This window comes from Dasypus novemcinctus, chromosome 21 (assembly GCF_030445035.2).
Source record: "Dasypus novemcinctus isolate mDasNov1 chromosome 21, mDasNov1.1.hap2, whole genome shotgun sequence".
In the NCBI taxonomy this organism is placed as follows: domain Eukaryota; kingdom Metazoa; phylum Chordata; class Mammalia; order Cingulata; family Dasypodidae; genus Dasypus; species Dasypus novemcinctus.
The window spans coordinates 56,570,138-56,597,584 of NC_080693.1; the positions used below are offsets into that span (position 1 = coordinate 56,570,138).

At 44.0% G+C, this 27,447-nt stretch overlaps 1 protein-coding gene across 2 annotated transcripts in view; it reads left to right on the forward strand.

Annotated features, from left to right (window-relative positions):
- The first annotated feature begins 1,367 nt into the window (after positions 1 to 1,367).
- The window catches only part of TTLL6 (tubulin tyrosine ligase like 6), a 30,691-nt gene continuing 4,611 nt past the window's right edge, over positions 1,368 to 27,447 (forward strand). Inside the window, exons 1-12 of one of the 2 annotated variants that reach the window (XM_071210615.1) lie at positions 1,368 to 1,572; positions 2,411 to 2,451; positions 3,452 to 3,570; positions 3,701 to 3,831; positions 5,838 to 5,994; positions 6,979 to 7,122; positions 7,715 to 7,800; positions 12,358 to 12,583; positions 13,902 to 14,077; positions 15,660 to 15,848; positions 16,731 to 16,905; positions 17,876 to 18,136. In XM_071210615.1, the coding sequence (XP_071066716.1) occupies positions 3,556 to 3,570; positions 3,701 to 3,831; positions 5,838 to 5,994; positions 6,979 to 7,122; positions 7,715 to 7,800; positions 12,358 to 12,583; positions 13,902 to 14,077; positions 15,660 to 15,848; positions 16,731 to 16,905; positions 17,876 to 18,136 (1,560 nt within the window). In that variant the 5' untranslated portion in view covers positions 1,368 to 1,572; positions 2,411 to 2,451; positions 3,452 to 3,555. Of the gene's footprint in view, positions 1,573 to 2,410; positions 2,529 to 3,451; positions 3,571 to 3,700; positions 3,832 to 5,837; positions 5,995 to 6,978; positions 7,123 to 7,714; positions 7,801 to 12,357; positions 12,584 to 13,901; positions 14,078 to 15,659; positions 15,849 to 16,730; positions 16,906 to 17,875; positions 18,137 to 27,447 lie in introns of those variants that run through there. The other variant, XM_058284035.2, reaches the window with a different exon arrangement.

A 27,447-nucleotide genomic window follows, 5' to 3' on the forward strand; every position in this document is an offset into this window, starting at 1 on the left:
CTGTTTATATAATATAAAAATTGGAAGTAACTTACATTTCCAGCAATAGAGCAAGGGTTGGTTAAAATTAAGCGTATTCCTTCAATAAAATATTACACAGCCATTAAAAACTAGAAACATATAAGCTCTGTCACAGCTAAAATATGATACTAAGTAGGCAAAAAGATAGAAAATCGTTTATGTATTATGATTACAATGATAAAAGAATAATATCTTAGAAATTAAGAATAAAAGAGAATACACAAAGTTTCTATATTAGGCTGCAGGTGACTTCCCACCCTAGTCCATTTTCTAAACTTCCTTTAATGTTATATTATTTCAATAATAATAATAAATTAAGTTCTGTTTTTAAAAAGCCAAAGAAGTTCAGAGGGAATATCAATTAGTAGGTAGCAAGGGGACCACAGGCATCAAAGAAGTGGGACTGAAATGGTGAGGAGGTAGGCAGGGATTTAAGATGTGAGAAGAGGGGAGAGTACCAGAAAGGTAGTTCTTTGTCACAGAAACCATGATTCTTTTGGAATATGAATTAATTAATTGGGCCTGGGCACTTCTGAGTTACCCAGAGGTAGACCAGGCACATTTCTAAGGATTAGTGAAGTAGGAGCATTCCTCCCCCCTTTTTGGGGGGGGATATTTGATAGTTGAAAATTCAAATAAGCATCAAAGAAGTCACCATGAGGGATAGGGAGCATGAGAACTTGCTGGATTTCCTTATATGTATTTTATGGTTTGGTGTTGTTTTTATTTTTAATTGGATGGAAGGGAGAGACCCCATAGCCTTTTCTGTGGCTGGGGCTCTGAAGATCTACATCTGGCCTTAGGCTGGAAACTTATGTTTGAATCAGCAACAAGTCAGTCCTGTTCTTCATAAGTGACTGTTGCATTAACTTGCAGGCAGGCAGACTGCTACGCAGAAGGTTTGATGCAGTGTTGAAACAGTTAACACACCTCCTCAAAGCACCTCACCTGTACCCTCTGGGACTAACTCCCTCACCTAGGAAGGCTTGCACTTGGTTCTGAGTGGCTGTCTCCAGAGGCTGACTCGCTTTAATAAGATTGTTTACCAAATGGTGCATGCATAGCATCTCAGACAGCTCCTCAGAGTCTCAGGAGGGTAAAACCAGGGCCAGGGTTGGCTGAGTGAGTCCCCAAGCTCATAGGCAGTGGTGAAAGGTAGAATCAACTCCCTGCCCGAACTTGTACCAACTGTGGAGGTGGGGTGGCGTTTTATAAATCGCAACCTTTTTCTCTGCCTTGGAACCCTGGTTCACCACCCACATGAGCAAGGGAGGGGGTCCCCCTGCAGGTGGATCCATGTAACTGCCGTTCCCTCTCCCCTCTCTCCAGGGGGGCTGGGTATTTCCCTAGAGCCTCCTCCCACCCCAAGGAGATGCTGCCATACTTGACTTTGGAAGGTGAAGAGGGGGCAGTTTCAGAAGACAGGGTGAACGGTTTCCTAGAAGATCGAAGAGAAATCCTCACCCTGGCTTTTGTGAGAGAGAACACTGAAGCACAGAAAGGGCTTCAGAATGCCCAGCATCAAGGCAAGAAGAAGAAAAGGAAAAAGAGGTTAGGATTGAAAGGTGGGAAGTGGGGAGGGATCCATGTTGGTGAGAACAGGAGGGACCTGGAGGGAAGGGAACTTTGGCTGCTAAACAGAGCGTAAAGGAGACGGGATGCAGAAATTGCTCTGAGATGGTGAAAATCACACCACTTTCAGTTCATATAAATATTATCCACTTTAGATGATCTGCTCTGTAGAATCAGATAATGGTGTGTGTAATCTAAAAGCCACACCTTGCATTTAGAATACCTTTTTTTTTAATGGGTGGAGGGGAGAGGATTTCCATGTTTTAAAAAAGTGCTTATTATCCTGGGAAGTCAGTACACTTTAATAACAGAACTGTTCTGACTTATTAGGATCTGACTGCAACTTCTACATTGCAATGCTTGTTTAATACTTTGGTGTGCCTTTCTCCATTCTGCGGGAAAATGAATTACCTCAAACTGATTGATATCTGAAAGCTTGCCCACTTTCTAACTCACAGCTTCCCCTAATGGGGGGAAGATGAGGGAGACAATTAAGTGTTTTTGCCAAATGATGTTCACTTCCTGTCTCTGATGTGCTATTGGAGTAAAGGATTGAGGAGGTGATGATATTAATATGATGCTGCAAGCAAAATTAGCTCTAACTGCAATACAGAATTTCTACCTCTTGGGTGGAGTAATAGTACTCTGGTTCCGTTTTTTCCCTCCCTTTTGCACCTGGGAACTCAGTAATGGGAAAGGAAAGGCAAAATCAGGCTTTTATGCACCTCCACCATGACAGGACATTTCTGGGTGCAATCACTTTTTCTGGCAAGTGTGTCTGTCTCTGTCTTGCTGCTTTCCCTTTTCTCTTTTCCAGATGATTGGTGATCAATCTATCCAGCTGCCGATACGAGAGCGGTGAGCATCCACATTCAAGAAATCTATGATGGGGACCCACTGGGTTCCCCAAAAGCGTTGGGAAGGATTATTCTTAGGTACTCTTGAAGATGAAAAGGGGTGTTCCCAAATCCCTTCTTTGGTTCTCGTAGCTTGATTAAGTATTGAGGGAGTTGGGAATCCTATTCCAAGCATCATGGGTTTTGACCACAATGGTGTATACTTCTACTATCTGTAATTCTAGTGTGTGATGATTTAGGGATATGATTGTTGAGAGGGCAGCTGTTGCTGTAGTCTATAGCTTTTTTTTAAAGCACAAGTTATAAACCAGCAGTCCACACACTGAACACAACCTACAGACCTACTTTGTACTACAGAGCATGCCATTGTTGTTATTTTAAATGTGAATTTGAATGCCCTAGGCTGGTCATGCATTCTCCAGGTCCCTACAGGCAGTTTCCTCTTCCCTCGATGTCCATACACCACCCTTTTAAATTTATTTATTTATTTTTTATAGGAGAAGTTGTGGGTTTATAGAACAATCACAATTCCAAGTTATTAATACTCATGGGGTCATGGAATAAGGGATGTGATAGCAGGTATTTGAAGTGCATTGTGTCCTTTTTCTGCCAATTTACCTCGCTAATAAAGCTTGGCTCTGGCTGATGTTAAGAGTGCATCTGTATTTCGTGAACATTCAGTGGCTTCATGTTTGGAAAAAAGCCAGAGGCCTGCTTCCTGGCAAGGGGAAGCCAGGGCGGGTAAAACATTCATCATAGATAACCTTCTGTGGGGATCCATGAGCATAGGCTGTATTCTTCAGTAGTTTTCTATTCTCCATGTTCCTTTCTTGGCATTGGTGCATGTCAAGACAGGGCAAGGTGGATGCAAATCCCAAGGAGATGGGTTCTTTTGCTTAAGTGCTTGCTCCAAGAGCACCTAGAAACGTAACCTGCCCACCCCATGCTCCTCGCCTTGCTTGCTGGGCTAACAGGGCTTTCTTTCTCCAACTCCACTGCAGTGCGTAGGGCTGCCCAAGAGTATGGCCTTCGAGAGGGAGGGGAGAACGATGACTGGACTCTCTACTGGACAGACTACTCAGTGTCACTGGAGCGGGTGTTGGAAATGAAAAGCTACCAGGTATTTGGGTCAGAGCTGGTCCTCAGTATAAGTGTGGCATCTACCCAACAAGGTGACCAGCCAGGCCCCCGGATCTCATGAGTATGCCCATGTCCCCCCATTGGTCACAATTTCTGGCTTCCTTTTGCAGAAAATCAATCACTTCCCTGGGATGAGTGAAATCTGCCGCAAGGACTTGCTGGCTAGGAATATGAACCGCATGTTAAAGATGTTCCCTAAAGATTTCCACTTTTTTCCTAGGACCTGGTGTCTACCTGCTGAGTGAGTGTTGACTTGTGTTCCCTTCTCCAGTTCCACCCCCAATTTACATTTCCCTCCTGATTCCTTGATTGCAATTTTCCCTTCCTGTCTCTCTCACTCTGCTGTTCAGGAAGAGAAGAGATAAAGGGTGTGTCCAAGGTTGAGAAAGCTTAAGGCTCTGCCCATAAGATTGGATGACATTTAGGAGCTGGATGCGTTGGAGCCTATTCCTGGAACTGGGATGAGGGTTTGCTGTGACCCTGAATGCTATTGATTTTGAATTCCAACATGTAATTGATTTATTTTAACATTTCACTGTGCAGTGTTTGAATTTGTAAGGGCCAGGAGCATCTCTGGAGGGGGTGGAGTGGTGGTTAATGCCCAGGCCAGGAGTAGGGAGGGGTGCCTGGCCTCTTCATAGCAGCGCCATGGATAGTGCTCAACCTTTCCTCTTCTCTGGTCTCACTTTCTCTGTCTTGAAACTGGACTCCATTCTTTTTTTTTTTTTAAGATTTATTTTATTTATTTCTCTCCCCTTCCCCCCTATTGTCTGTGGTCTGCGTTCATTTGCTGTGTATTCTTCTGCATCTGTTTTGCATTATCTGGTGGCACTGGGAAACTGTGTCTCTTTTTTGTGTGTGTGTCATCTTGCTGCATCAGCTCTCTGTGTAGGCAGTGCCACTCCTGGGTGGGCTGTGCTTTTTTCACGCAGGGTGGCTCTCCTTGCGGGGCACAATCCTTGCATGTGGGGCTCCCCTATGCGGGGGACACCCCTGTGTGGCACGGCACTCCTTACGCGTGGCAGTACTGCCCGTCGGCCATCTTACCACATGGCTCAGGAGGCCCTGGGTTTGAACCCTGGACCCTCCATATGGTAGATGGACACTCTGTCAGTTGAGCTACATCTGCTTCCCTCCATCTATTTTTGGTACATAAAATGCTCTGGGCCACATCACCAGAAATGTGAAATAACATGAATGTGACCTAAGCCACCATCTAGTGATTGAGATGGGGTGGGGAGGGGTTTAGCAAAGCATAACCATCAGAATTATACTCAAATGGCAAGGGCACCAGAGGACTTCCACTCTCTCGCCACCCAGCACTCCCTAGCCAACAGGCAATAGGGCAAAATCAAGAGCTCTGGGCTTCCCAGCTTCTCTTTAGCTTGTCAGGAACAACTTTCAGGCTTAGCAACAACCAAGAAGGAAATGGTCAACAGGAACCTTCATTTTCTTGGCCACTGAGGAAGACTGCAGTTAAATGACTTCCCCTATGGTCACAGGGTCCTCTGAGTTCAAATACAAAAGAATACTGAAACCTGTAATCCATTGATTTGGTGTCTATTTCTTCTGAATGTACTCTTTTCAAAGTAAATCCCAAGATAACATTTGCCCTCCCACCCTCTGCTGGAGTGGGGGTGTTACAGTTGAAAAACTGAAGCCCAGAGGGAGGAAGAGACTGATCTAAGTTCTCATCACTTGTCAGGACTTGAGCCAGATCTAGAGCTCCCAGTCTCCTCTCTACAAACTACCGGGGTCACGGTCCCCTTTAGCAGCGTGCACAACATGGGTTAGTGCTTTGCCTCCTTTATGTCATATAACTAACCACCTTATGAGATAGGTATCATTTTCCTCATTGAGTAGATGATGAAATTGATGCTTAGAGAGGTCAAGTCACTTGCAAAGGATTACTAGTAAGTGGTTTTGTCTGAATTTAAATCCGGACCTGAATTCCCTCCGAAACCCATAACTTCTCCACAGTGTATGCTAGACTGTCTCTCCTATTGCCAGATTCTGGGCATCTATCTGTCAGTGCCAGAGTTTTTGTCACTCTTGGTAGTTTCTTCCTTCCTTCTTCCTTTCCCTTTCCCTTTCCCTTCCCTTCCCTTCCTTTCTCTTTCTCTCTCTCTCTCGTTCTCTCTCTTTTTTCTTTCTTTCTTTCTTCCTTTCTTTTTTATTTAAATAGCTAGCCTTCCTTTTCCTTGCTACCCTGCTAAAGGTGTGTCTCTTTCCCTTTCACTCTGGTAGCTGGGGAGATTTGCAGAATTACAGCAGGTCAAGAAAAAATAAGACGTACATTTGTAAGCCAGATTCAGGCTGCCAAGGGAGAGGTATATTCATCACCCGGACCGTGAAAGAAATCAAACCAGAGGAGGATCTGATCTGTCAGCTCTATATTTCAAAGGTACTTCCTCATTGTGATCATTTATTGCCCACAGCAAACTTAGGCTCTAGTTCCACTGGACAGAATGTGAAACGGAGGCCTTGGGAAGGGGAGTGAAGCTGAGTCCTGCCTTCTCCCTGGGATTTTTTTTTGTTTTTTTGGTTTTTTTTCCTTCCTTTATTTTCTTTTAAATGTTACATTAAAAAAATTTAGGTCCCCATATACCCCCCACCCCACCCTCACCACCCCTGCCACATCAACAAACTCTTCCATCATTGTGGCACATCCACTGCACCCGGCGAATATGTTCTGGAGACACGCTGCAGCACATCCCTTGGACTTTGTCACACACCAAGCTTTGTGACCAAGGATGCCAGAGTGTTCATCACCCTTGCAGCCATTCCCACACTCTTGTCAGTGGGTCTGGTCGTACCAGGCCAGCCCCTTTCCCACAGTGGGTGACAGCTGGGAGAGCACCTCTGGTCTGGGGACCTTGCCTCATTTGGGGATGGAGAGTAGTCCTGGAGATAGAATAGCAACTAGCTTTACTCCCTGACTGGAGGCCAGAGGTTACAGCTGCATAAGCTCACTGCAGGGAGTGAGCCTTCTAGAAGTGTGTGTGGAGGGGAATGAACTGGACTACCTAGGCCAGGAATGGCCAGAAACAACATTGCCGGGAGAATTCTTGCAAAACAGCAATAATAATGTAGCCCTGGACGGTGACAGTATGTCCTTTCACCAAAGGACTTTTTAATGTTACTTTTAGTTGCCAAGATACTGCATAGAGGTGGTTGCTTGTGCCCTTTGGCAGATCAGGAAACAGGAACAGTGAGGCTTAGTGACTTCCACAAGGTCATGTGTCAGGACAGAGTCTAAGTCCCTTCATCCCCTTTCCCAACCCTGGCCAAGGCTGCCCTTTATGACATTAGGCAAAGTTGGAGCGAGTAACTTGCAAGTTTCAGTTTCTCCTCTGATGCTTGTGTGCCTTCTGTTTTTCCCTATCAGCCCTTTGTCATTGATGGTTTCAAATTTGACCTCCGGATTTATGTGCTGGTGACATCCTGTGACCCTCTCAGGATTTTTGTGTACAATGAAGGACTTGCCCGCTTTGCCACAACCTCTTACATCTACCCTTGCTCAGACAACCTGGTGAGCTAAGGGGACGTATCACCTAACCCTACCCCCTTGGCAAGAAAAAATCCTAGTTAAATCCATATTCTTAAAACTTTGTGGATATGGTTGTTACTTCTTAAGCACTTACTTTGTGCCAGGTTGTGTAGGTTCTTTCATTTTGCTCTCACAGAAACCCTCAAAAATAGGGATTATTATCCTCATTTTACAGATGAGGAAATTAAGGTCCAGAGAGTATAAGGAACTTGTCCAAAGTCACACAGCTAGGAAGAGGTGAGGCTAGGACTAGTGGTCAGATCTGCCTGTCTCCAAGGTTAGTGCCACAGTTCAGTGGTGCCCAGGGAGAAAAGGCCTTGGTCAAGACCCTCCCAGGGCTCTTGAAGCTTCCTTCAGGGGGTTACCCAAATGCATGCAGAGTTGGAGTTTCTTATACTCCAGGTCATAGAATACCACTTCCTACTTCCTGTGTTTTACCACTTTAAATGAACCGTAAGCCCTTTCCTTTCTTTCCTAGCCCTTCAAGCCCCGGGGCTACCTTGGGAGGGCACAGAGAGGAAGGAGGAGGCCTTCCCTTCCTGCTGCCCCCACAGACTTGTATTTCTTTTCCTAGGACGATATCTGCATGCACCTGACTAATTATTCCATTAATAAGCACAGTTCAAATTTCATTCAAGATGCTCACTCTGGCAGCAAGAGGTAAGGAAGCAGCTTCAGCTTCATTTTTCTTTCTTTTCCCTGCCAACCTCAGAAATGCCCTCTGGAATCCTGTCTAAACCCTACAGTCTCCATATGTGTTTCCATCCTGGGTCATATGGTTCAGAAAATATTTCTTGGCCTCTAAACCCAGAACAGACTCCTTCCTCTTGGCCCTCTGTGATGTTAATCATTACAAGAAGACCGCCTCGTAAATCCTCAGAGACTTGGAGGAGGAGAGATAAACATGAACTCTTTCCCCAGCAGGATACACACAACACACCAAAACATACTCTTTTTACAGTTGGACCTTCTGACTTTCCCGAATCAACAAATATTTATTGACTGCTAGTTTGCCATATGGGAGGGACCTGCCGGGCAGTTTTTCCCTGGCCTATGGTTCTCCTGCGTGTTGCTCCATTAGATATTCTCCAGTGATGTGTCACGATGCCCTGATGTGACGTGGCCTGTGGCGAGCTGACTCGTAGGGTTCTCCAGAAGAAGGGGAACAACTGAGAAGAGCCCATGGGAGTGTCTTCACCAAGCCGGTTTGCATCATGTTATCTTCTCGTCATGCCACCTTTGAGTTTTGAGAAAAAGGAGAACTGAAGAATCTGAACACGACCAGGCAAAAGGGGAAAGGGAAAGGAGCAAGTATTTATAGAGGCCTCATAAATATGCCTCACATGCATTTTTTTTCTCATTGACTTTTCACAACAACCTTATGGCAAAGGCAGCATTCCCCTACCCTTTATAGGTGGAGAAGCTATGAGTTAGGTGCCATCTCCATCTTACAGATGAGGAAACTGAGCCTCTGGGAGGTTAAGTTGCCCAAGGTCACACAGCTATGGATGCTAGAGTGGGACATCTAGGACTGTCAGACTCCAAAGCTCATGCCCTTCCTTCTATACCAGGCTTCACAGGTCATCAGTTTGGCTTCAGAGCATCAGAGAGGCAAACAATTTTTACAACTCCCCCAGTGGCAGAGTTCTGAAAAGCAAATGGAAAATCTTTAGGTTAAGGCTACTAGAAGAAGCTGTCTTGAAGCTGGGGTATTCACCCATCTTGCCTGAGGCCTTCCCATCCCCACCTCTCCTGACTTGGCCTGTGGGCTCTGGCTGAGCTGAGGATGGGTGCTCAGTGAGGCCCGGCTTCTCAGCCTCACTCTGTGCTTGCCCACTAAGTAAGCTTCTTCCCTTGGTCTGTAAAGTGAGGACATTGAGACCAGTTACTCTGCCTGCTCACCTCATAGGGTCACTGTAAAACTCAAATGACATGATGGCAAAGGGTTAGTGGTTACTGTTACTTCACCTTATTCTAAAGGGCATGGCGCTGAAGGACCCTCATTACTCTCTTATGAGAGCTGACAATCCAACGGCAGACTTTGGGGGCCTCAAGCCACAATGTAGGGGCGATTGCAGGGTGGCAGGATTAAGGTGAGGGTGTGGGGACTTCAAGCACACTTCTACCAGGGTCCCTTCCTCCTCCCTCCTTGCCTGCCTTCTCCTCACCTCCCTCTCACCGCAGGCTTGTTCCTGCCCCTCTGCTCTTCTCCATCCATATCTCTCTGTGAAGCTGTTGTCTGCTCTCAGGGCCTCAGCCATGTGCCCTGAGCTCCAGGCCCATCTCTCCTCAGCTCCACCTGGATGTCTCTCTGTTACCTCCAACTCAGCATTTTCCCATGGGAACATATTCTCTCTCCTTACTCTCACCCCAACATCCCAAACTGGTACCCCTGCCCAGACTCCCCATTTTTACCTTGCAATCCCTGGGATTATAGAGTCTGGCTTTATCTTGGACATTTCCTTTCCCAGCACATCATTTGGTCTGACAGACCCTCCTTCCAGTGTCTCAGAGTCTGTTCCTCTCCATCAGGCCCAGAGCCAGATGGCTGCATCAGCCTCTGTGTCATCTCCTCAGCTCCAGGCACTTCTGCTTACCCTCTCTGTACCTTCATTTTCTCATCACTAAAATGAAATAATAAAGCATGACTACCAGCTGGCCTGCTTCCAAGATACACCATAAGGATTCAGCGAGATGATGTGTGTGAATGGGCTTCAAAAACCAGAACCCCTGTGCAAGTGGAGGTTGTTATTCTACATTCTGTACACTCATTACTTCCACTATCAGGATATCAGTGCAGCTCCCAGGTGCCTAGAGCCTCAGTTTCAAACTCCTCTGTCCAATCTACCATAATTTGGCCAGACCCCATTTTCCATTATTACTGCTTCTACACTAATAGTCTATTGTTGAGCACTTGCCGTATGCCAGGCACTGTTCTAAGCAATTCACATACTTCAACCCGTTTAATCCTTATAACATCATGATGAGGTAGTCATTATCATCATCATCCCTATTTTGCATATGAGGAAACGGAGGCACAGAAAGGTAGAGTAACTTGTCCAAAGGTCACACACCTAGGAAATGGTCAGAACTGGAATTTAAACCCAGGCTATTCTTGCTTCTAACCACTACACCATACTGCCTGTGCTATTTGCTCATTCTGTGGCATCCTGCAGGCTCGCATGTCGTGTAAAGACCTTGCTCATGCCCACCTCGCTGCCTTTGCACAACTCTAACCTAAGCGATGGGGAAACAGCCTTAAAGGCTCTTCTTCTGTCTTGCTAGGCATATATGTAGCCTTCTCTGATCTGGTTCTAGATTCTGGTCCAGCCCTAGACCAGGGCCTCTGTTTCCTATCAGATGAGAGGGTTGGGTCCCATCTCTAAGGACAAACGTTGGAATCTGAGTCTAACCACCCACAGTGATCTTTCCATCTCTAACTCCAAACACCCTTATGGTCAATTTCAACCATTGCCCATTGCTATTCTTTTTGCCTGGTGCCCATGTTCATCTTGTGTCCCCAGCTGTACTTTAGCTCCCTGAAGGTTAGAATGGTGTCCTGATCTGTGTGCTTCCCATGTTGCCTGGCAGGATTCTTCTTTCCTTCCCCCCTCCCTCTTCCTTTCTTCCTCCCCCCCCCCCCCCCCCCGCCCATGCTTTGGGAAGTCTGATTCTCATATTGACTGATTCATCTGCCCCAAGTATGAGGGCAGTACATTCCCCAGTGGGCTGCAAACTAAGTAAGGTACTGCTCTGGTCATAGTGAAGGGATAGAAAGATGAAAACCCTGGCAGGACTCTGGGGCAGAGACTAGGCCATCTTCATCTTTCATTTCCAAGGCCCAGCAGAATGCCTGGAACATAGCTGGTGGGTTAAATTGAACTGACCAATCACTAGACATGGAAATTACACAATAATATAGATTCATTGTGATATGCCTGAGTCATCAAGAAAAGGTTATATTATGTTTCATAACCTCTGTTACAAGAAGGCAGGGAAGTGTGTAATCTATTTCAGAAAGATTTATTTCCAATTAAGCAAATTAAATACTTTCTTTTTGTACCTGAAACGGTTGACTTCAAGCGATCTGGAAAATTCATTTATGTGCAATGCTCCATTCCCTGACAGTGGCAGATAAAGGAGGTGGGCCTCTATATTGAGAGGCCTCAGTTATCTGTTTTTTTATATAAATGCGTTCTTAGTTCCCTATGTGTGTTGACTCCCCAAATGGCCCTCAGGCATCCCATGACATAGGTGGCAGTTTCCTGATATCCCTTTATTGCACGAACCTTTGCTATACAGCAGGACCTTAGCAAATCATCATTGGCTGGCTGACCCTGCTTCTTCTTTTTTTGCCCCAAGGGCTGGGGTCCCTGAGCTTTTCAGACTGCCTGGGTGAGCCATGTCTGCTGTCTTCTTCATTTTCCTCTCTGCTCTTCTCTGCCCTGCATCTCCTCCTCCCATGTTTCCACTTCCCATTTAGGCTCACTGTGATGATGTGTGTGTGAGAAGAGGTGCACCTGTCCACCCATTACTCTTGGATCTCAGAGATTGCTTTCTCTCTGTATTGCCCTTCTCCGTGCTGATTGGAGCATCCAGTGAGATGGGGTAGTCACAGTTTGCCCAGGACAGTTGGTGGAAATGCCCTAGGGTTGCTTTTTCCCTGTAGAAAGCCCTAAAATAAGAATTCTGTGTCTTCAGTGTTCCCAGAATCCCCTCAGATGGCTAAGGTGGGAGTCAGGTATCTGTGTTCTTAAAAGTTTCCCAATTCTAATGAATTTCAAAGCTGAGAAACCAGTGCCACTGAAGTAAGACCAGGTAGAGTGTTTGGGACTTTTGTTTGTTTTCTTTTTCCTTTTTTTTTAGATTTTCTTTTAAAAAGTTTGTTTTTTAAAAAAAATAATCCATATAAAATGGGATACCCATTGCCTGCTCCAGCCCACAGGTATTTTCACAGTTAAAGTGCCCAGGCTGTATCTTATATGCCTTTATATCTGCCCCCACCTGGGCCTTGGAGAGACTTGAGGAGTATGGACATGTGACTCCTACAGGCCCCTGCTATGCTGGCCCAGCCCTGGTGGCATCCTGGTGGCATCCTGGCTCCACCCCACTGCTTCTGGTGCCTTACTTTCTCCAGAGGTTTGCTTTCCAGCAATCCACAGTCATAAATGCCCAGAGGTTGGCAAACCTGCCTCCTCACCTGTGGTTTCCTTACAGGAAGCTCTCTACCTTCAACATCCACATGGAGACTCACGGCTACAATGTGGAGCAGATCTGGAGAGATATCGAGGACATCATCATCAAGACCATCATCTCAGCCCACCCCATCATCAAGCACAACTACCACACCTGCTTCCCCACCCACACACTCAACAGTGCCTGCTTTGAAATCCTGGGCTTCGACATTTTGTTGGATCGCAAACTCAAACCCTGGCTGCTGGAGGTAGAGAAGTTTGCGTGAGGGGTGAAAACTGTCCCCTGTTACTGGGGTCCTTCACCTTCAGGGGCTCGTAAAATCCGGGCTCACCTGCTTGTTGTAATCAGCTCCCTGCGCCACTTCCTTCCATGGTGCTCACTGTGTCTGGGACTTCCCGCTTAGCCGAGAAGTGGCCACCAGAGGGGGGCAGACGGCAGAGAATTAGAGAATCCCTTTTGCAGTCCTGAGGTCCACCCAGCCTTGGAAATGCTGATCTCAGGGGCAGAGTGAATCTAAAGACAGCTCTACCTTTTGTAATAGAGTCATCTCCCAGAAAGGGGGTGTTCTGTGTTCAAGCTGAGTTGACAGGGTTGAATATGAGACTGGAGTTGCCATGCCCGGCACTCAGGGGCCTGGACTACTCCTAAGCACCAACAGAGAGTGCAGCCTGATACCTGCTGCCATGGGAGTGGATAAGGGAACCAGTCGGTGAGTTTTCTGTCTCCCCTAGTCCCAAGGGGTGGTAGGAGGAGGAGGAAAGGATGCTTTCTGGTTGGCTGCCCCTCTCCTCCATTGGGGTGTCCTCAGGAGTCCTTTCAGGGGACCATTCAATATGCATCAGGGCAGAGCATAGGAGGAGCAAGTCAGAGGTGCTAACACCAAGTGCCGACAACCTAGAGTCAGACGCCAGAGCTGAGAACTCAGAATTATAGATCAGGTCCTAGGGCCTTTCCCTGTCTCCTTTTCAAACTCTCTTTCCCACAAGTGGGTTGAAAGGGGGATAGGACTGTTTGGTGGGCTTATTCAAAGAGTAGAATTAGCCACCAGAAGCAAGCCTTTGGACACTGCCAGAAGTCAACAGAGGCGCACTAGAAATCTAATGGCCATCTCTGGGCAGTGTGGACTTTGCTGTGGACAGAATAAGTCCTCTTCTTCCTCCCACCCTTCTCCCCCTACCCCTCACACCTGGCAGGCTCCTGAATACATCACTCCTTTCTCCTACAAGCCCGTCCCTTTGGACTGCCCCCTTCTATCCTGCTCTGTAGAATGCACAGCACACATGTGACAGCACATACACACCAGATGGAGGGAAACCAAAGAGAGGGCCATCCCCAATGCTTTTCAAGTGAAAGAGCAAAAAAAAGCTGTTTAAACTAGAGGGAGTTCAGCTTTTTCCTGCCCTCACTGTGGCTCTAGTCTAGACCCTCTCTGCTTTTCCTTCCACTTGCTGTGAAAGTCACAGCCCTCCGGTGGCCTTTGATAGCATGCTGGAAGCAGCATTTGGCCCTCACTTCCTGCTTTCACTCTGGACAGTCCAAGCCCAGCTGCCATCTTGCCCTCACAGGTCAATCACTCTCCAAGCTTCTCTACTGACTCCCGGTTGGATAAAGAGGTAAAAGACAATCTGCTGTATGACACCTTGGTCCTGATCAACCTGGGAACCTGTGACAAAAAGAAAGTCTTGGAGGAGGAAAGACAGCGGGGGCGGTTCCTGCAGCAATGTCGTTCTCGGGAAACCAGGTACAGTAACTCCTTCCAATCCAGGAATCACATTTTCTATGACTTCTCTGTTCCCAGTAAGACCGGCCTGACTCAACAGTCTAATCATTATGTGGTCTTTATTTTACTTCTTTGAGCCTCACTATTTTTATGAAATGGAGCTAATGATACATCAGGATGTTGGGGGAATTAAATGAGATAATGCATATAAGAAGCTTATCATAGTGCCTGGCACTGAAATTTGTGTTTTAGAGACTATTAAGAATCTTGTCTGGAGTTGTGGAGGGGGTGAGGGTGGGGTCAATTCTAACAAGTGATAATCTTATTTGTAAAATGAGTTTATATTTGCAGAATATAGCAGTTTGAACAGTCCTATGTCCCTAAAATTAAGAAATTAAGTTATAGATACATAACTACATATAATGTATGACTCTCCTAATACTACATTATGATTTAGAATTGCCATTGTAAAAAATAAAGCCATTCCTTTCTTTTTACTAAAAAGAAAGATTTGCCCTACTCTATTTCCTGTGTTAGTAGGAGCCAATGTCTCCCAGCTTCCTGTTGGGCAGCACTTGCCTTTTAACAGGGGCCTCCTGGGGCCTTCATTCAGTGGACTGCCTCTAGTGTCTGCAAGACTCTGAACCTGGTCAAGGAGAAGCTTTTCTTGCTTTTGGATCCCACCACAGCCACCCTCCCTCCTCATGAGCAGAACCAGCCTTCTCCTTTGGGATTGAGCCTCTGGAACTGGGGCGATGAGCCTTTCTATTTGGATGGCATCATGTCTCTCAGAGCACTTCCACGTGCCCTGTCTTCCCTGTAAGAAAGGTGGGTAGGTGGGTAGGATCGGCTGTTTGATGTCCTGGTTCTGAAGCTAAGGAGACCAGAACTCTAAAAGGAGAACCGACTTGATGTGATCACCTTGTTGGTAAGTGGTAGGGTTGCTGCCTGGGGTTCCAGGAGCCCTTCTGCTATACTGTGCTGTCTCTAACCTCCTCAAGAAGGAGGCAGAGTTGTGTTAAGAAGCAGCCAGGGGCCTCCTCTCAATCAGTGACCTTGTCGTTGCTTGGCCTTTGACACCTCAGTGACTTTTGGCCTCCCTGCTGTAAAGGGAGGCTTCTCAGGCCTCCATACTTGACCTCCACCTCCCCAGGGGGGCTGTGAGGAAGAATGAGATCATCATGGCTCATAAAAGCTCATTAAGCTCATCCAAGAGGCCCTCAAATTTAGTGAAACACAAGCTGCCATTCTCCAGAGAAGGGTAATAAGGCCTGCGAATGGGAAGGCTGCGGTGGTCTGCCTCTAAGCCAAGGGGGAAATGGATTTTAGTTGTATCAGAGAGAACTGGGTGAGCTGTCAGAAAGGCTAATCTAACTAGCTCTTAGCACATTATGACAGTGACTGTCCCAGGAGGGTTTGAATCTCCTTTCAGGGAGACATTCAAGCATTTATTTAGCAAAAGCTGATTGACCACTGCTATGCTCAAGGCCTCCATCGGGCCCCAGGTGGCACTCAGCATGGATATATCCTTCCAAGTACCCTAATCCCTGAAGTTTTGTCCCAAAGAAGATTAACTGCAACCCTATGTTCTGATTCCCACCAGGATTGAGGAAGTCAAGAGTTTCCAGGCTGTATGGTTAAAGAAAACTGAGAAGTATGAGAAAGAAAACTGTGGAGGATTCCGGTTGATTTACCCCAGTCTGAACTCGGAGAAGTATGCGAAGTTTTTCCAGGACAACAACTCCCTCTTCCAGAATACTGTTGCTTCCAGGGCTCGGGAGGTGTATGCCCGGTAGGAGGGCTCCCAGGGTGAAGTGGGTTGGGATGTATGGGGATTGTGCTTGACCTGCTGGTTGACTGGACTGCGGGGACAGGGAAGGTCTCTGAGCATCAGTCCCCAACCTTGAAGGTGCCAGGGCAACATGTACTCTGGTCTCACAAGGACCAGGAATGATAAGATACCCTGGTGTGGGGTGTTATTAAGTAGATGGTCCCCAGTTTCCAGAAACTCACCCCTGAGAGGCAGAGTGACAGCCCCCCCACACACTCCCCTCCAGAATGCCCAGCCTCTCAAACTGCCTCATGGATTCATGCAGGTATCAAATCTAGAGCTGGAAGGGACCGTGCTCCATCCAGTCCAGTCCCCACCCATCATCTCATTTCATGGAAGAGGAAGGGATCACACAGCAAGATGGTGACAGAAGAGGGACTAGACCCCTAAATTCTGACTCATGAGCCCATGCTATTTCCATCTTATCCTACTACCTTCTGTCCACTCCAAGAATCCAATGGCCAGAGAGGCCCAGCATGTGAAGTAGCCCAGTATGAGAGCCTTCTACCCAGAGCCTCTCCCTAGAACTTGACGTGTGTGGGAACTGGCCTACGGGAAGTGGGGAGAAGGAGGAGGTGGTGGTGGAGTGAAGTGTTGCCCCTTACTCTGTATCTCCTCTTGGGTGCTACTCCCCACACTGGGTACAGTATGGCTGGAGGAATGACTCCTTCCTCCACACCGTGCTCTTTGCCCTTCAGTCATAGCACAAATTGAATTCACTGGGGAAGGGAGTGTGGCGCACTTGAGTGCCTCTTCTCTCTCTCCTCTGCCCAGGCTTGTCTATCCCTAGACTCGCAGCCTATCCCTCACTTACTTGACACTCATTTGCTCCTCAATGGGCAGGCAGCTGATCCAGGAGCTGAGACTGAAAGAGAAGAAAAACGCCTTCAGAGCGAAAGAGAAGAAGACAGAGATGCCAGGGGAATCGGCAGGCGAGCAAAGCCAGGGCAAGCGCGTGAGGAGCTGTCAACATAAACAGCAGCAGAAACCCAAAGCCACCAACCACAACTCCAAACAAGTAAACCCAGATGGGAGGGTGGCAGGCTTACCCAGGACCCTTCCCCGCCTGGGGCCACCCCATGGGGGGCTGCTAAGGAGACCACCACTCAGAGCCCACACACACCGAAGGAACAGAGTGGCGTGGAGGGCTGGGCAAAGGAGTGGGGGGAGCCCGGAAGGCCCGAGTGCCTAGCATCATTCAGAGGATGCCTCCCGCCAGGCAGTGAGGCCTCTGCCTCCTCCAGTAGGTGTAAAAGCAGCAGGACCCTTCTGAGAGCCTGAGCATGATCCCCACTTAGGGTGCAGGCTCCAGGACTACATCTTCTCATGGTCCCTGACTCGACTTGGGTTGTACCAGGGGCACAGCTAAGATAGCCGATCTCTGGGAAGAGCATCTGTGAGGCAGGACTCTCAGAACATTGCATGGGGAGGGCTGACCTCAACTGGGTCCTCCCAGCCTGCTCTCTGCTGGGCATGTGGCCCTGGAGCCCTAGGCTGGGGGGCAGCTGCCCCTTATCCTGTAGAGGAACTTCCTTCTGTGATCTACGACTTTGGCCTCCCCTTCGCTGCCAGCTCTTTTCCAGCTCAGTGGAATGATTCAGTTGATTTTTCAATCCATCTCCTGTTTCTCAAAGATTCTCCTAAAGGGACAGGATTAGAGCAGCTTTGGATTTTTGTTGTTTTAACCTTCTTAGGGTCATAGAGCCATTGAGAGTCTGATTAAAGTTATGGAATCTCTTGCCAGAAAATACACAAATGCACAATTTAAAAAATGCAGTTTCATGAGGCTCATGACCCCCTGAAGCCAACCCATGAGCCCTCTAGGGGTCCCAGCACCCCAGGTTAAGAACCCCTGGGTCAGAGATACTTTGATATCGACTGCCTTCCTTCTCCTCATCTCTTCAGCACCTACCCTTAGGTGCAGATGAATCCAGAACTGGACAGAGCTGGGTTCCCAAGGGCTATGTCTTTGGTTTCCTCCTTCCCAGCACCTCCGGCCCTTGACATTAATGTCCTGCAAACCTGACTGGCCCTTGAATGCCAACAATGAAAAGACCTTCTGCAGCTTTGACCAGGAGGCCCCCGAGAAGGATGGACCTGCTCTCCCCAAGCCTACATCTGTGAGGCACTACAGCTCTGTACCTGATTTGCGGAATTCAGGCCTGGTCAGCGACGGGCCGGAGCTCGGTAAACCTGACTTCCAGGGGGCCAAGTCTGCCTCTGCAGTGAACATATTTGCCAGCACTGCGGTAAGCAGAACCCACCCCCAGAAGACAGCACTCTGAGAGGAGTGGAGGTGGGGGGGTGTCTTGCTTTCTGGGCCCTTCTCCGCCTCTGATTTGCTGTGGTCCTTTGAGTATGCCACTTAACCTCTCTGGGCCTCAGTTTCCCTGTTTGTGACACCTAAATTGTGGTATGGCATACCACTATAGGAGCATAGTAAGACCTGGGAGTGCTTTCAGAAAGGCCATCTTCAGCATCTGCTCTCCTTAGGCAGGTTACCACATGAACAGTGGTTCTCTAACTTCAGTGGTATATAGCCACCTTTTGAAGGAAAGTAAAAACTTTCCCAGACCCTCACACTGTAGACTTAAATTATTTTTATACATATATACAAGCATTAAAAAAAAAGATGCATCTTTATGCTTATAATTCTTGTGCAGCTACAACACCCAAACAAGATGTCAAATTTAAAGCATACAGCGCCAATAAAATTCAAATACAAATAATAATTTAATGTGACAAGTTGATTTTCTTTCTTTGCAGAAAATAAATTGCATGGGTTCTTTGTGTTCATCACTCTTAGGCCCACCAAGGGGCCACGTGATGCCTTTCAGTAACTCTGGAAAATCTTCAGTGTTGTTGGGCTTCCCCTTGGTCCAAGTGCAATATAAAGTAGACAGTATTTAAAAGTTTTTAGCCATAGCCCACAGTAAGAAATACACTTAGTTATTTCACAACCCATCATACACACCTACAACTGGAAAAAAGTTTCTAAAACAATGCTCAGCCACAGCACATTAGGCAACTCATTTGATATTTTTCTGGTCTGTATTACTCCGTTCTATTCTATACTATTCTTTTAACTATATCAGTTACAACCCCCTAAACTTGTTTCATGACCTACGAATAGGCTTATGATCTGTAGTTTGAAAAACACCTTTAGAGAGAGTAGGCTTTAGAATCTGTCTGCTTCTGTTTGGCTCCTGAAGTGTCTTTTTACTATATGTATGATTTCCATACTGTTACTCTGATCTCCCTAAGCCTCAGTTTCCCCCATCTAAAAATTGGGGTTTTAATAATAGTACCTATCACTGGTCTACTGTGAGGATCCATGAAACTGTTTAGCGTCTGGCATATAGCACTCAGGAAGTGTGAGCCATTGTTTTAATAGCATTACTATTTATTAAGACTGCCTTTGTTCTTTTCCCATTAACCTAAGATAATTAAAGCTGTGTTAGTTGACTCTAAACAGGTTTTTTTTTTCAATTTATCAATGGGGTTTATTTTTTATTTTTTTATTGTCTTTTTTTAAGATCACAAAAAATGTTACATTAAAAAATATAAGACGTTCCCATATACCCCACCCCCCACCGCCCTCTAAACATGTTTTTTTAAAAAGAAGGCAGCAACATTTTATTATTTTTTTCATTTTTGAGCTTAAAGCAGAGGATTGATTTAATCAGACCTCCCAGTTCAGGGTGCTGAATCATAGTCAATTCATCCCAGGCCTTTGTGTTTCATTTACTTACTTTTCTCTTTTATCCCTAGTCTCACCTCCCATTCTCCCCTCTACCTAACCTGCACAAGCAACTGTTCAAATGCTTGTTTTGTTTGTTTGTTTTTTAAACAAATCAACTTTAGTGATAATATTAGTAAAGCATACAATTCCTCTGAAGTATACAATCAATGGTATTTGGTATAATCACATAGTTGTGCATTCATCACTTCAATTACTATAAAAGTATTTTCATTATTTCAATAATAATAATAAACAAAAAACAAACAAGAAAATTTCACACCTCTCAATCTCCTTATGTTTCCCCCACTGTACATAGCTGCTGTTTCTGGCTCTTCTATTCTATCCAAAGTATATACTCAATGGCTTTTAGTATTTTCACAATGTTGTACAATCATCATCTCAAAAATTTTAGAACAATTTCATTACTTCAAAAAGAAATATTCCACACCCCTTAGCATTCCTTCCTCAGACCTACATAACCTCTAATATCATTTCATCTTTATAAATTGATTTATAGTTACATTTTATATAAATGGAATCATACAATATGTAGTACTCTGTGTCTGGTCTCCTTCACTTAGTATAATGTTTTTGGTGGTTTTTTTGTGTGATATTAACATTGTGTAGTATTAACTTACATTTGTTCAGCTTCAAAGAAACGATCTTATATATACAATTCTACCCATATTCATATTTCACATAACATATTTATATTTCACATAATATATTTAATTCATAATAGGACAATCATACAGTATTTGTCTTTTTGTGTCTGGCTTGCTTCATTCAACATAATGTCCTCCAGGTTCATCCATATTGTCATATGTTTTACTACATCATTTCTTCTTACCACTGCATAATATTCCATCATGTGTATACTCCACAATTTGTTTATCTGTTCGTCAGTTGATGGACACCGGGGTTGTTTCCAACTTTTGATCATTGTGAATAACGTTCCTATGAGCATCAATGTGCAGATGTCTATTTGTTCACTGCTCTAGTTCTTCTGTGTATGTACCTAGCAGTGGTATTGCAAGGCCTATGGCAAATCTATATTCAACTTCCTTAGGAACGGCCAGAGTCCTCCACTGTGGCTGTACCACTCTACATTCCCACCAACAGTGAATAAGCATTCTTATCTCTCCACATCCTCTCCAAAATTTACAGTTTTCTGAATTTTTAATAACGGCCAGTCTAACAGGTGTGAAATGATATCTCATTGTAGTTTTGATTTGCATTTCGCTAATCACTAGTGATATTGCACATTTCTTCATCTGTTTCTTTGCCATTTGTATTTCTTCTTTGGAGAGTTGTCTTTTCAAGTCTTTTGCCCATTTTTTAATTGGGTACTTTGTCTTTTTATTGTTGAGTTGTATGATCTCCTTATATATCATTGATATTAAACCCTTACCAGATATGTGATTGTCAAATATTTTCTCCCATTGAGTCGGCTGCCTTTTCACCCTTTAACAAAGTCCTCTGAGGTGCAAAAGTGTTTAATTTTGAGGAAGTCCCATTTATTTTTTCTTTTGTTTCATGCTTTGGGCATAAGGTTTAAGAAACTACCGCCTACCACAAGATCTTGAAGAAGTTTTCCTACATTTTCTTTTAGGACTTTTATGGTTGTAGTTTTTATATTTAGGTCCTTTATCCATTTTGAGTTAATATTTATTTTAGTATAGTTTTTTTAAAGATTAATTAAATTAATTTATTTCCATCCTGCCTCACTTTTTGTGCTCACTATCTGTTCTCTGTCTGTTCATTGTGTGCTCTCTGTGTCTGCTCATCTTCTTTTTAGGAGGCACTGGGAACTGAACCTGGGACTGCCCATGTGGGAGGGAGACGCCCAATCGCTTGAGCCACCTCTGCTCCCTGCCTATTGTATCTCTCACTGAGTTTCCTCATGTGTATCCTCATTGTGTTATCTTGTTGCATCAGCTTACCACATCAGCTTGCTGTCTTGCTCGTCTTCTTCAGGAGGCACTGGAAATTGAACTCAGGCCGTCCCATGTGGTAGGCAGACATCCAATTGCTTGAGCCACATCCACTTCCCTTGAGTTAATTTTTGTTTAAGGTGTGAGATAGTGGTCTTCTTTCTTTCTTTTGGATGCTATCCAGTTCTCCCAGCACCATTTGTTGAATAGACTATTCTGGCCCAGCTGGGTGGGCTTAACAGCCTTGTCAAAAATCACTTGACTATAGATATGAGGGTGAATGTTTGAGTTTTGATTTGGTTCCATTGGTCAATCTGTCTGTCCTTATACCATCACCATGCTGTTTTTACCACTGTAGCTAAATAATATGTTTTAAAGTCAGGAAGTGAGAGTCCATCAATTTCATTCTTCTTTTTGAAGACATTTTTGGCTATTCGGGGCCCCTTACCCTTCCAAATAAATTTGATTATTAGCTCTTTGATTTCTTCAAAAAAAGCTGTTGGGATTTTTATTGGAATTGTACTGAATCTGTGAATCAGTTTGGGTAGAATTGACATCTTAATGATATTTAGTCTTCTACTCCATGAACATGAAATGTCCTTCCATTTGTTTAAGTCTTCTTCAGTTTCTTTTAGAATGTTATAGTTTTCTGAATACAGGTCCTTTATGTTCTCAGTTAAGTTTATTCCTAAATATTTGATTCTTTCAGTTGCTATTATAAATGGATTTTTTTCCTGATTTCCTCCTCAGATTGCACATCAGTAGTATATAGAAACACTATTGATTTTTGCATCTTAATCTTGTATCCCGCTATTTGCTGAACTCATCTATTCTAGTAACTTTGTTGTGGATTTTTCAGGATTTTCTAAATGTAGGATCATGTCATCAGCAAATTGTGAAAGTTTTAATTCTTCCTTTCTTATTTGGTTGCCTTTTGTTTCTTTGTCTAGCCTAAAGGCTCTAGCTAGGACTTCTAGCACAATATTGAATAATAATGGTGGCAGTGGGCATCCTTGTCTTTTTCCTGATCTCAGCAGGGAAGCTTTTAGTCTTTCACCGTTGAGTACAATAAGAGCTGTAGGTTTTTCATATATGCACTTTACCATATTGAGAAAGCTTCCTTCTATTCCTATCTTTTGGAGTGTTTTTATCAAGATGGAGAGGGAAGTGGATTATATGGAAACCTCTTATGTTTTTTAATGTAACATTCTTTGTGATCAATTAACTTTAATAATGAAGAAATAAAGAAAGGGTGCTGTATTTTGTCAATGCCTTTTCTGCATCAATCAAGAGGATCATGTGATTTTTCTTCTTCAATTTATCAATGTGGTTTATTATACTAATTGATTTTTTTGTGTCGAAGCACCATTGCACAACTGGGATCATGGTGTATAATTCTTTTAATGTGCTTTTGGATTCTCTTTGTAAGTATTTTGTTGAGGACTTTTGTATCTATTTTCATTAGAGATATTGATCTGTAATTTTCTTTTTTCATAGTATCTTTATCTGGTTTTGATATTAGGGTGATGTTGGCTTCATAGAATGCGTTGATAGCATTCTTTCCTGTTTAATTTTTTGGAAGAGCTTGAACAAGATCTGTATTAGTTCATCTTTGAATGATTGGTAGAATTCACCAGTGAAGCCATCTGGTCCGGGTTTTTCATGTTTGGGAGGTTTTTGATGACTGATTCAATGTCTTCTCTTTCTTAAAAAAAAGATTTATTTATTTATTTCTCCCCCTCCCTCCATTGTCTGCTCTGTGTCTATTCACTGTGTATTCTTCTGTGTCAGCTTGTATTGTCATTAGGCAGCTCTGGGAACTGATCCTGGGGCCTTCTGGAGTGGGAGAGAGGTAATCATTCTCTTGCACCACCTCAGCTCCCTGGTCTGCTGCGTCTCCCATTATCTCTCCTCTGTGTCTCTTTTTGTTGAGTCATCTTGCTGTGCCAGCTCTCCACGTGGGCCAGCTCTCCTGCACAGGGCAGCACTCCACGCAGGCCAGCACTCTGTGTGGGCCAGCTTACTACATGGGCCAACTTGCCTTCACCAGGACGCCCTGGGTATCGAACCCTCCTATGTGGTAGATGGGAGCCCAGTTGCTTGAACCACATCCGCTTCCCTCAATTTCTTCTCTTGTGCCTGGTTTGTTGAGGTCTTCTATTTCTTCTCAAGTCAGTATAGGTGGTTCGTATGTTTCTAGGAATTTGTCCATGTTGTCTACATTGTGTACTTTTTTGGCATACAGTTTTTCATTGTATCCTCTTATGATTACTCTTATTTCTGCTGGGTCAGTGGTAATGCCCCCATCTCATTTCTGATTTTATTTATTTGTAACTGCTCTCTTTTTCTTTGTCATTCTAGCTAAGGGTTTGTCAATTTTGTTGATCTTCTCAAAGAACCAACTTTTGGTTTGTTGATTCTAATTTTGTTGTTGTTGTTGTTGTTCTCAATTTCATTTATTTCTTCTCTGATCTTTACTATTTCTTTCCTTCGGCTTGGTTTGGGATTAGTTTGCTGTGTTTTTTTTTTCTAGTTCTTCCAGGTGTACAGTTAGCTAATCAATTTTAGCTCTTTCTTCTTTATTAATATAAGCAGTTAGGGCTATAAATTTCACTCTCAGCACTGCCTTTGCAGTGCCCCAAAGGTTTTGATATGTTGTATTCTCATTTTAATTCATTTCAAGATATTTACTGAATTCTCTTGAAATTTCTTCTTTGACCTTCTGATTGTTTAAGAGTGTATTGTTTAATCTCCATATATTTATGAATTTTCCCTTTTTCCTTTCATTATTGATTTCCAGCTTTACTCTGTTATGATCAGAGAAAGTGTTTTGTATAATTTTAATCTTTTTAAATTTATTGAGACATATGGTCGCTTGCAACTACACTGGCACCCCGCTCTCCACCCCCCCCCCCCCCCGAAGTGTTAAGGAGACACACTCCCATTGGCTGCCAGACAGGCTGTAACCCCAACCTGTGCTCTTCCTAACTTCAGGTCCACGGGGCCCTCATATTTGCATAAAGGGCATGCTGGACTTTCCTTTGTTTCTTGCAGTAGACTGCCATGCCACCCACCCCCTCTCAAATCCAATTAACTGCCCCTGGGCACTTGAGAAGAGTATACATCCTGCTGTTTTGTTTTGTTTTGTTTTTAAAAGATTTATTTATTTATTTAATTCCCCCCCCTCCGCTGGTTGTCTGTTCTTGGTGTCTATTTGCTGCGTCTTGTTTCTTTGTCCGCTTCTGTTGTCGTCAGCGGCACGGGAAGTGTGGGCGGCGCCATTCCTGGGCAGGCTGCTCCCTCCTTCGCGCTGGGCGGCTCTCCTTACGGGCGCACTCCTTGCGCGTGGGGCTCCCCCACGCGGGGGACACCCTTGCGTGGCACGGCACTCCTTGCGCGCATCAGCACTGCGCATGGCCAGTTCCACACGGGTCAAGGAGGCCCGGGGTTTGAACCGCGGACTTCCCATATGGTAGACGGACGCCCTAACCACTGGGCCAAAGTCCGTTTCCCCATCCTGCTGTTTTGAGGTACAGTGCTCTGTAGATGTCTGTTAGGTCTAGTTCATTTATTATATTATTCTAGCTCTCTGTTTCTTTATTTATCCTCTGTCCAGATGTTCTATCCAATACTGAGAGTGGTGTGTTGAATTCTCCATCTATTATTGTAGAGACATGTATTTTTCCCTTCAACTTTGCCAATGTGTGCCTCATGTATCTTGGAGCACTGAGGTTAGGTGCATAAATATTTAGAATAGTTATTTCTTCTTGTTGAATTGCCCCTTTTATTAATATATAATGACCTCCTTCATCCCTTATAGCAGTTTTGCATTTAAAATCTATTTTGTCCAAATTTGTATTGCTACTGAAGCTCTTTTCTGGTTACTATTTGTGTGGTATTTCTTTTTCCAACCTTTCACTTTTAACCTAATTGTGTCCTTACATCTGAGGTGCAAATATTTGTTGTTAATGTATATCTTTTTGTTTATATGTGTTTGCAAATTAGGGGTTTGTTTTAATGCATGTATTCAAAATTTATTTAAATGTTACCGAGTTAAATATATTATTCTATGCCTTCCCCCACTCATAAGCCCTATTTTTTTCTTTTCTCTTTTTTTTTAGGATTAAATTTACATGTGTTAAAATTTTAAAAAATTGTTTACTGTGATAACATATACAACATAAAATTTCCCATTTTAACTACTTTCAAATATATAATTCACTGGTGTTAATTATATTCACAATGTTATGCTAACATCACCACCATCTATTTTCAACACCTGAACAGAAACTCTGTACCGGTTAAGCAATAACTCCCCATTCCCCTGCCCCCTCCCCTCATCTTGGTAACCTGTAATCTATTTTCTATCTCCATGAATTTGCATATTCTCATTATTTCATATAAGTGAAATCAAACAATAACTGTCCTTTTGTGTCTGACTTATTTTACTCAACTTGATGCTTCAAGGTTCATCCATGTTGGAGCATGTTATCAGAATTTAATTCCTTTTTATGGCTGAATACTATCCCATTGTATATATATTCCACATTTTGTTTATCTGTTCATCTGTTGATGGATACTTGCTTTTAACTTCTGTCTATTGTGGATAATGCTGTTCAAATGTCTATCCAAGTCCTTGTTTCCAATTCTTTTGGATATATACATACAAGAGGAATTGCTGGGTAATTCTGTATGTTAATTCTATATTTAACTTTCTGAGGAATTGCCAAACTCTTTTCCACAGCATCTGCACCATTTGACATTCCCACCAACAATAAGGAGGGTTCCTATTTCTCTGCATCCTTGCCAACACTTGTTATTTTCCATTTTAAAATAATAATCATCCTAGTGAAATGAAGTAGTGTCTCATTATGGTTTTGATTTGCATTTCCCTAATGGCTAATGATTTTGAACCTCTTTTCATGTTTTATTGATCATTTGTATATCATCTTTGGAGAAATGTCTATTCAAGACCTTCATCCATTTTTTTTAAGTTGGGTTGTTTGTTTTTTGTTGAATGGTGTTCAGCTTTCTTTTGAAAATGTTTGCTTGATGATCTTTCTCCATTGGTGGTCTACTCCTTAGTCTAGTTGTCTAAGTCTTTGGTTTGACCAAAAGTCTTTGGTCAGGTGCACACATGCACATCTTGAGGGTGATCCCAGGAGTTCATAAACCAATGCAGATCCCTGGTTGATTCTGTTGCTACTACTGCTGACACCACCTCAGTATTTCATGGGGGCAGGGCCTCGAGAGAGTGGAGAAAAGAAAAGAAGAAAAACTTCTGAGCAGAAAGGATTCCCCTTTCTCACCCTTCAAACCAAAATTATAAGGAATCTCTTAGAGCCCTCTCTGTATACTCCCTGATAGCCACTTCTGGTTTTCAGGCTGGCTTGTGGCCAAGCCAGGGGATACCAGAGGAAAAACAGTAAACTCACTATTGGCTTGCCGATACTTTAAATTCTCTTCTTCCTCGTTCTGCCTGCTAATATTTACTCTTCAGAGTTCTCAAATAACTGCTCTATGCATGCATTCTTTCCATATTTTATAGGTGCACTCAGTGGAAGAGAGAGGAGAGAATGTGCTTAATTCATCTGAACCCAAACAAAACTACACGTACCCTTCTGATGACTTTAAATTTTCTTATTATTCTTTTGCTGGTGCAGGATATTTAGCTATAATCCTACTTTCATGGCTGACCTAAGTAATTTGTATCTCCTCTTTTCTTCATCTTGATATCTTTCAACTGGTTCATCAAATTTATTAATTAAAGAACCAACTTTTGGCTTTGTTAATTTTCTTCACAGTTTGTTTACTGTTTCATTGATTTAGCGATTATCTTTATTATGCCTTCTTTCTATAGCAATGTTGAGTTTAATATGCCCAT